At 41.3% G+C, this 10,453-nt stretch overlaps 1 protein-coding gene across 3 annotated transcripts in view; it reads left to right on the top strand.

Moving 5' to 3' along the window:
- LOC148318297 (partitioning defective 3 homolog) overlaps positions 1-10,453 on the top strand; it is a 244,398-nt gene that overhangs the window by 86,865 nt on the left and 147,080 nt on the right. For all 3 annotated transcript variants that reach the window (XM_088283027.1, XM_088283025.1, XM_088283024.1), the window contains exons 14-15: positions 49-219; positions 7,007-7,160. In XM_088283027.1, the coding sequence (XP_088139153.1) occupies positions 49-219; positions 7,007-7,160 (325 nt within the window). The remainder of the gene's footprint in view (positions 1-48; positions 220-7,006; positions 7,161-10,453) is intronic.

Here is a 10,453-nt window from a genome sequence, read left to right on the forward strand (position 1 = left end):
AAAAAAAACGCATATGTTGTTATAAAGAGATGAAACATTTATCAACAGGATGGGCGTCTGCGTATAAACGATCAACTCATCGCAGTCAACGGCGAGTCACTGCTTGAGAATACCAATCAGGAAGCCATGGAAACGCTCCGCAAATCCATGTCAGTCGAAGGCAACAAGCGAGGAATGATCCAGCTCATCGTAGCCCGGCGCTTGGCCCAAAACGCGGAGGTAGAGTCACAAAATGTTTATTCTCGACACTAGTAGCCATATTTCCACGCCTGTTGGCCTTCACCCTCAAGCCATCTCACTGTAGATTCTGGAGCTGTGAAGTAACGAAGGGATAACTTCAATCTGGCAACTCAAAAAAAAAAAAACATGCAAATCTTCAAATATTCTCATTTCCTGCGAGAGATACCTGATAGCCGCTCACATTGATTTCCATCCATGGTGCGATTTACTTGGGCCACATTGGCCGTTTGATGTGATATCTTGCAAACCCTTGGCTGCGGCATGATTGACAGTTTTTCTGACCAACACTGCAGGATAGAGCGATAAAGCAATATCTATTATACGTATTCCAGCTCGCGTTGAGATTAGCATAAGCAAACGGTCCAAAATATTGGTAGGAGGAAGCTTATCTTGTTTTGAATGTACTATTTTTATCCAGAAATGACCCCAAATTATTTTAGGCACATCACCCTTTGTTGTTACAGCAACTAAATGGTTAGTTGACGTTTTTTGGAGTTTCACGGAGTTATCAGCGGCCCTAAATTGCAGCTCTTTGAATTGCTGTTTTTTTTTTGTGCTTTTTGTTTTCCCCTGGCATTTATATGAACTGCATTAACCCGTTACACTTTAAGGGGTACATTCAGTCCTTCTGGAAAAAGCACAGCCCGGAGGTTTAATGAGTTCACTTTCCTGCAGTCCCTCACTTGTTCCTTTTAGTCCTTCACCAGCATGGAGGAAAGGGAGACATCTGTCTAGGGCGATCTCCGACATTTCTATCATATTTAGTTACATTTTATCATGTTCACTTAGACAGGAAGGTGTAGGACAAAGTCTGAAAGCTGGTGTTGAATTTGACATTTACTTGTGCATATCATCGCATGCCGAAAGCTTTGTAATCAGTTTGCGCATTAGATTCTGTCCATTAAAATCCGATTAGAGACGACCGCACACAGGAAGCCGGCGTCCTGAAAGGTAATTTGAATAGACGCCGCCACCCCACTTTGTATTTTTCATTATCCTCAACAGTAGTGGCAAAATGAGTTAATTGCGAATCCAAGGTCTCATGCGCGGACCCCCAATCAGAAAACGTGATTCGGCCCCCATCGCACCAACACCCCCAATACACAATGCCGGACCCCTGGCCAGGCAGATAGCATGTGGGGAACCAGCACCAGTTTGCCACTGTCACCCGGCAGAATGGGACTGAGCACTGGAGGCCACCATTGAAATGAATCAGATCCATCACTGTCTGCAAGGGACGGGAGCCGAGCGGCACACACTAATGCATCAGAGGGGGAACCTTCGACGGGCGCCGCGCATCTCGGCTGCGCCGTTCCGTGAAAATTACACTGATTTCATCATTGCTCGGTCCTGCGGGCGAAACCATCACATGTTCTTGCAGTGTAACATATTTTTCGAGGTTTTATTATTTCCGGTGCACAGTAGGATAGCACGTAGACAACTCAATACATATAAATACAAATACGTGAAATAATGTCCCATAATGGACAGTGTCAAATTTAAAATGTCATTTGAGAAAAAAATGGAAATAAATGCCCTTTTGGTGCGAGAAAAGTTGGTGGGCGTCAGTCTGGTTTTCCTCAGATGTCTGTTTTTATTTCAGTCACTGCTTCATACACACAAGGGCATATGAAGCGCACACCCACACTTTAATCTCTGATAGATCTCCCCGAGAACAATTATATTCTCTCTTCAGGCGCGTCTTTGAAAAAGTATCCTTATGCCCCAGAAAGTCAAGAAAGACGATTGGTCACTGACAATTTGTTTGAAGCATCGTAATTGCCTGGCTGGTTCCTCATACGGTCTAATTTTTCTTTCTCTATCTTTTGTACAATTAATGTGTTGTCATGTGTGTTAATGTTAAATCACATTTCAGAAGAAGTCATTTCAATTCAATTTATTATAATGTCACGCTGCTTTCATGTTCCAACTTCCTTGGAAAACTCATATCACTGATCCTATTTTTTTTTTTTTTTTTTTTTACATTTTTACTCAGTTCAGCATAACTATTACTTGCCCATACAAAAAGTTTTTGCAGCAGTGAGACCAATTTGTTTCTTTTTGCAGAAGACTGAAAGCATTTTGTAAAATGCAGCTCGCTGAAGATAACATCACCTATCATTTTCTTTTGAGCAAAGGTATTATGTAGCGTGTGACTGACAGGTGTGTTTTGTTGCCCGCCGGTGTCCTGTTACCTTGATTCTTCAAAGGATAAAAAAAAAAAAAAACAAGTTTCGGATTTGGGTTTTAACTGTGAAGATTATATCAAGAGTAGAAACAGTTGTAGTTTATAACCATGAAACCCAAAGCAAGCAATTGTGAAACGATACATGGAAAATCAATTAGAGTTATTGCGCAAACATTAGTCATAGCCAGAAGGACTATTTTTACTGTACCGAAGAAACAAATTAGTGGTCTACGAAGTAAATAAAAAGATAAACAACTCCTTGAATTTTGCAGCTGCTGGCACTGATAAATGTGCATATGTGCTGACCCATGTGTGAAAATGTTCGATTGGTTGTCCTTTGTATTAATCCAGTGACAAATGTTTTGTCAAGATGGATGGATAATAATATTTTTAGTAAATGATGTGATTGATTAAAGAATAGATGTCCCAATAAATCGGACCCCTGACACGACTGTCTTCTTTAAAAGAATTTTCTGTTCGCATCGCTTTCTGTCAATCACACAGCCACAGTTCATGTGCCTCCGAGGTATTAATGGTATTAATCACACATGTATCTATCTGAAAGTGGACAGCCCCGATAATGAATATGCTGCTAGTTGGCACGGATTTGAAATCGACCAGAGAACGTCAGACCGTGCCTGTCCGCACATTTGCGGTGTCATTTAAGTCGCAGATCTCCTGCTTTGACTGACACTATTGACAAAGTGACTGTATCTGCTTTTGGTCTACCGCCATTACTCACAACTTCAACATTGCACACAGACAAAGATGCAATCCCTCCACATCACCTGACTCACATTGCATCAAATATCACATTTATAACAATCGTTTTTGATTTTATTTTTTTTTTCATAATTTGCTTAGGCCAGCAAATAATAAATTATTATTGGTCATTTTAAATAAATGAAAAAAAACATCTGCTAAGCTATTGTCACTAGCCTGCCACTGGCTTGTTTGTAATGCAGTCCAGCATCCCTGGAGTCAGTCAGCGGACATTTATGTAAAGAGACAAGGAGGAAGGAAGTTGCTGGCCCGAACAAAAGACACACTCTCGGACGAGAAGCTGATCGATAAATCCTGGAGAGAGCTATCAATCAAAACCCCAGTCTAGTAATTTATGGTTTTATTAGTATTGAGCTGACCACTGCTGCTGGAGAACTTAAAACCTTGAGATGCCGGCTAACAAGGAAACAAAATGGCTGACACCGCACTTATTATAGTGTTACTAATATATATATATATATATATATATATATATATATATATATATATATATATATATATATATATATATGTATATATATATATGTATATATATATATGTATATATCAGTAAAATACCTTTTTAGTGGTGGATTCTGGGAAATGCAGTTTTGCAATGCAATGGTAACATTACTGTAGAGTGTAGACAGTAGAGGAAGCAGAGTAGCAGAAATAGGATTCTAGTGCCGCCACCTCTTGAATTCTCAGCCTGCTCTCCGCGGACTAACTCGTTTAAGAGAAGCCGGGGAAACTCAATAGGACCAATTGAGAAATAATATATTGAATCTGGCGGTTAAGTGGGCTTCTTGGCCCCAGTGTAGTACTACACCGGTGGCATTTTAGTATCTGATAACATAGCCAGCGTCGTCGATAGGTGTACATATGTGTGTATACTAAGGTCGTTAAAATGGCGTTAAATTCTATTTAAATTTGTGTTATTTGTTTTTCAAACAAATTGTTTTGCCAGCATACTAAAACCGATTTTTATTTACAATTTTGTCAAACTGGTTTTATGATAAAGAATACACTGTCTCAACAGTTTTTTGGACTGTGCTCAGTTTTTGTGTTTTTATTAGTGGTTGTTTGTGTTGATTTGGGCAGCTGGAAGTTTTGCTACGCAGCGGTAGATGTGATATAAACGAATGAAAGTGAGTTTTCTGCCTGTAGAGATGGGCTTGTGCCGGCGGCAAGATGCAGCAGTTTAAGTCTGTAATTACAGCATTACGGTCGAGGTGACTGGATTAGGGCTATGGCAACAGGCTGATGCTCGGATAGAAAGCCAGTAAATGGCAACGGACTTGACATTATTAGCCTTAGGTGACAGTTTAAGACTCTCTGTCAACACTTTCTTTCCTCCCCCTCACTGCGACTGAAGGTCAGAGAGATGCTGACAGAGAGGCCAAAGCAATTTGCGTATGAGTTTGAATTTACGAAAAAATGTGGCCTCAGAGAAATACAGGCGATACGCACATATATGCGAGTTTGTGACGAATCTAACGAGAAATAAGCAGAGTCACAGTTTTCCTCCTTACTGCTCGGTCGGTAGGTTAATCCACTCCGAAAGAAACTAGATTAGGGGAGATTAAACACTTGCTGAGGTTTCATATCAAAGATTACAGCGCATATTTTTCTTGATTTATTTTTGATAAAAAAAATTGTATTGTCTGATCAGGTCGCCACAATCTCTGCAAATACTGCCGTTTGCGGTAATTGATCAAAATATTTCTTGTCTGTAACTGATTGGTTATTATTTGGGTTGGTCTTAAGGTCAGGGTGATGCAATTGGAAGGTTGGCATTCTGTTGACGGAAGCGCCATTTTTTTTTTTTATTGGATTTTCACTGACCGGTGTGGCAGTTTTCGATTTTAACGAGGTGCCTTGATGGACCGCCATTAACTAGACGGGTTGTAATCATCATACAAAGCGAGGTTTGGTCTTCCCTCAGGGAACTCCGTTCACTACACCTCTGCTGGTCATGTTATATTTTAATGACGGCGTTTACTGACCATGCCCACCTGCCATGGCGGCCCCAAAAATAAAGAGAAACACATTCCACTTTCTGCAAACAACCTCTCTGGGCCCGGAGTTGTGGCTAATTGATGCGCGTGCTAAATAATGCAATCGTTGAAGGGGTCCTCTTGGAGGAGACCTAAATGTTTGATTACGGCTCTGGCATAGTAATGCCTTCATTCTCGGCATTTGACATGAACATCACTGCTTTCGGTGTCAATTTTCCCAAGTCGGTAAACATTGTCAGTGTGATTAAGATTTAGCACGCACAGAATACGGACTTGATTAAACAGATTCATAAACAGGAGTTTGGCTTATTTCGATATATTTTTTTTTCCGCATAATTTCACTCCGAAGTCCGTTTGCCACAAAATTCCACTACTAATCTTCTCAAACGGAGATACTTTGAAGTGACATATAGTATATTTCTTCCGACATGGAGGCGACAAGTTATATTCACGGTGTTGTGGTCTATTTTTTCTCTGCCGGCTGCTTACAATGAGCCTTTTCCATGTCAAACTACCACCTGAAGGGATCGACTGAGTGTCGAGCACGTCAAGTAAATCATTTTACAAATTTGAACCTGACTGAGTCTAAATCATCTCGGGCCACTTATTTACAACCGCTGCCATTGGTGATTATATTATATATGCGTCGACCCAGGCATTCGTTTAACGCACACAAACTCAATGCTGCTCTCTCTTTTCTTTCATCATTGTTGTTAATTTTCAACATTTTATTTCAACCCCTTTTTGTCAAAATCCAATAAATCCCAGTTGGCTTGCATGCATCGCCAATCTAGAGCCACCGGCGACCCTTATAATTTAGAGGAACCCCAGATCATGCAAATCACAACATTCTTCTCTGTGTTTGCAAAAAAAAAACCCTTTCTTGAGCTCATGCTTTTTTATTTTTTTTTTTTTTCCATAGCCGCACTTTCTATTACTCTTGTCTGTCTTGGCTGGAATCCAGAAGAGCAATGTCGGATATCAATACTGTATTATCTCGAGACTCCTGGTTCAAAACATGCTTGACTTATAGAGTCCAATTGATCTTGAGTATCAGGCTTTAAGCGAGGTCTCTGTAAAAAAAAAAAATAATAAAATAAATCTTCTATACCGAGCTCTTTTTTTTCTATTATTTTTCTGAGCAGTTCCTATCAAGCTTTGTTGATATCCCAAACTGAGTATTTCATTGCAACTGGAAATGATACCAGAATGATCCATAATCGCCCAAATGATATTAACTGCAGCAGGAAGAAGACACGAAACACAAAACAGTGTCTGATTGTATTCAATGGGTGCATCACTAAACTTCACGTTCAACCATTCTTCAGTCATCAAAACCGGCACGTGCACTGCCTGCTAGCAAGCACCTCTGCACATCGGCCACATGACAAATGTCACTTGTTCCGGATTTATTGTTTGAGACAGCTGCCAATCGACCCATGGGAAATCCATGGAGTTTTTATCGGCTTTTGTCCTGCTCAGCTCACTGCGGGAACCGTTTCACACTGCTCAGCCAGAAAATACTGAGATCGGCCCCTCGAACGTGATTTTGGAGAACAGCATTTTTGTCACAGTCAAATGAGCACTTTTACATTATCAAATGATGAGTATGGATGGGATAAAACTTTTGATTGCTCTACCGCTTTGGTGCGTGTACACACAGAAAGCGGTTCACGCTAGCAACATTTTTTTTTTTAATTTTCCTCATTGTAGTCCCATAAGAGGAAATTCAACCACATTATATTATTCAGTGTACAAGTGTCTTAGCTTCATACGCTCCCGTTCTTGTGTTCTGCAGGAAGTCCCTGGCAGCCCACCTATGCCAGGCCAACTTGTAAGCCCTTCCAGTCTTCAGGAAAACCATGAGCGACGGATCTCCCACTCTCTGTATGAAAGTATTGAGGTCTTTAACAACATCTCCACTCCAAAAGCAAATTCAGTTGCACGCATTGGTGAGTCATGGTTACATCAAATAATTTTTTTTCCTATGCATTCTTTCGGCACTGTTATCATAACTTGAGCGCATGTGGGTTTTTTTCATCTATGTATCCCCTGGAAGAATAAGTGATATAGAAAATGGACGGTAATTTCTTTATGGACATTAACGTTACGGCATTATACAAAATGAGACGAGACAGAATATTGGAGAGGCTCGGGTTGGACTTTATAGGTGATTTGATTCAATTGGAGTATGCCCTGTTTGCCCCCCCGGGGTGTCGGTCAGAGCACAATTGACAGTAGAGTGAAGATGTGGTTTGGCAGCTTTAATCCCGTTGCAGGCGCAAGCACAGAACAGCGCGGGTGTTACAGTATTTGAAAACATTCAGACGGAGACGTAAAGACAGACACTGTGTGAATGTGCGATTCTCAAGTTTTTTTATGCAAAGATTCAACATATGAGTGCCAATACTCACGTTTGAATATCACACAAATACTGCAATGCTCAGCGGTGCTAACAAAGCTCGGCAAATTTGTACATAAAGAGCTTTCGTAAACACTTTCTTGTCGCAAGGTCATTTTGTTGGAAGAAGGAACATGTTTGAGATTTTTTTGCAGATCCATTGTTTCACCAACACGGGCAACTGCGAAACTTTTGTAGGCATTTGTAATATGTGTCGCCAACGTTCTTTGTTTTATTCACCAGTGCTGGAGACCACGTGCCTACGGGACCAATATACGTCGACCAATTTGGAGTTATTGTAATACTCCCCCAAATAGTAGCTAATAGTCGCCATTTGTCTGTTGCAAACACGTTCACAAACATCCGTGAGACTGTTGCTAATTATTTCCAAGCGTCGCTAACTATCGCTAATGACAGAAGCGTTCCACTGATTTTGGCCAACATTTGCTTTTCAATGAGATACCGCTTTACCGAAGTATACTAAAGACCATGTGGACATCACATTCTATAAACCGTTTTACCTTTCTAAAAAGATTTGTCATTTTTCAATCGAGTTTCTTCATGACATTCTGTGCTAGCTTCTATTAAATCTCCCAGTCTGCTTTCGCAACCTTATAGAAACCCTTATAGCCCCCGCGTGGAAAAGTACACACCACGTTTCACCGTTCTGGCCCCAAAGGGATTAGCGTCATTGCTAATCTCCCCCCGCGTTCACTCGACTGCTGACTGGTTTCACTCAAGCCAATTCCCAATCTGCCCAGCTGACATCAACTGGCTGACATCTTAGCTCTTTGGGTGTATTGGAATTGGCAATTCAATCCACCACCAGTCACTGCTGTCATCTCACTATCGATGTGCCGGTCGCATGCATGCGCACAATCCAGGTTGAGCGAGGCTCTGTTTTTTTTCTGGGATGATGGAATCAAGCCATATTTCATCTCAGCTCACCATCCTCAAATTATACTTTCCGTTGTTTTGTTTTCATATTGCTCATTCACTTTCATTTTGTTCTTTGAGCCTACCCCCTCCTTTTGGTGCACTTGACTTGAGCAAAAGCGGTGACATTGTCATCGGGCAATGATCTTCACCTTTTTTCGCCATCCCGCTCTTCTCATTTGCAGGCCTATCACACACATTCTCACACACACGTTCGGTCAGTGGTGCCACTCTGCCACTGATGATAGGAGATCAGAGGCTGTGTCAGACCGAATCTTCTGATGGTTAATTAAGCCTCGAGATCAATAGGCCTGACATTGACTCCATACCTTTGACACCACATCTCCCTGTTTTTTTTTTTGTTTTTTTTTTTAAAGTTGGTCTTTCATCTGTTAAATAAATCAAATTCATCTAAATGGATTGCGTTTGCGTCTTAGTTTAGTTATTTATTCCACTGGCTGTTCTGACACTGGCTTGTGTGAACGCCGCTGTGATCAAAAGCGGCATCTGTGGGCACTCTCTGGGCAAAAAAAAAAAAAAAAAAAAAGTTTCTCTCCCGTCGAGACTTCAAGGGTGCCCCTCTCCTCGCAGTCAAATGGGTCAAGTGGAAACGTTTTGAGAATAAGGATGTAAGCGTGTGTTAAAGCTGTAAAGTTCACATGACAACGAAAGCTCAGCGGCGTCTTAGATCTGTGACTTTTCTTGCTGCGAGCAAAAAAACGCCAATCTGTTTTCTTCTTTCTAGGGGCTGTCGTCGAGCCTTGCACTCATTAACCCACGCCGACTGCCTATGACGAGGCTTTCTTTTCTCCAACATTATAGTTTACGCTACTCGGATTTTAAAAACAGAGAAATATTTTTTTTTAACCAAGTATCTTCTAATTTGGCTCAATATACCCAACATAAAATCGCCTTTGACTAAAACATATTGATAGGGGACATCACCCCCCCCCTGCTGTTTTTGCAAAAAAAACCTTTTTGAAGTGGTAGCTGTTCTATCTCCCAACATGTCACATATTGCTCAGTGTGTGTGAGATGTGACAGTTGTGGTTGGAGGGGCAGATGTTAAGATGTAGCTTTGCAAGGTCGCGATGCGCATAGCCGCTAGGTGGGCCTCGACTGACAGCTCAATACGGAGAACTAGTAAATTATCACACTGTTTCGGATCACGTCCGAGTAGCCGAGACTGCTTGAATCAACTTGTGCACAGTTACCATATAGAGTCATAGACGAACATGGATTATTTTGACCTTTTTTTTTTTTTTTTGACATATTTGTGTCCAGCCCTTGAAGTTGGTTACTTTTCTACTTAATTCACATGACGACACTTTGACATGGCACTGGTGCCACACGCTATTGATTACAGTGGAACTTACCCTTGACGTTTGCTGAGAGGTTTTTTGACGATCATTCAGACACTCTGCACATGTATTTTTCTGTTGCGTGTATAAACCACACACATCTAAGATATTAATAGTCAGAAGCAATCCGGTGGCCCGTTTTCTTCAGTAAACCATGCCGTGCTGTGATATTGTCAGCTTTGTCGTCGCACATGCACAAGGCTCTAGGCAGAATCCAGAACTAGCAGGGGGTGAAGTGCAGTATGTTCTGCTCAACTCCTGGCTCAAATTAAATGCGTTTCCTGACAATTTAGTTCTATTCTTTCTTTTTAACCACCCACCCTTTTGCCTTTGGGGAGGACATGACTTTCTTTCTTTTGGAGAAAATGGAACAAAATTGGTTTTTGGGAGAAGAATTATGAACAGCGCACGCACAGTTTGACAGCGACAGCCAGGCTAGGACGCAAAGGTTGTTATCACACCCGGCTTTGCCTTCCGTTCGGTGTTCCTGAAAGGTGCTGCTGGGTGTCAAGTGCACATGCTGGGGTGAAAATTGAAGCCCGCGATC

The sequence above is a fragment of the Idiotropiscis lumnitzeri genome, chromosome 19, assembly GCF_059441095.1.
Source record: "Idiotropiscis lumnitzeri isolate Australia: NSW breed Sydney's pygmy pipehorse chromosome 19, RoL_Ilum_1.0, whole genome shotgun sequence".
Classification (NCBI taxonomy): Eukaryota; Metazoa; Chordata; class Actinopteri; order Syngnathiformes; family Syngnathidae; genus Idiotropiscis; species Idiotropiscis lumnitzeri.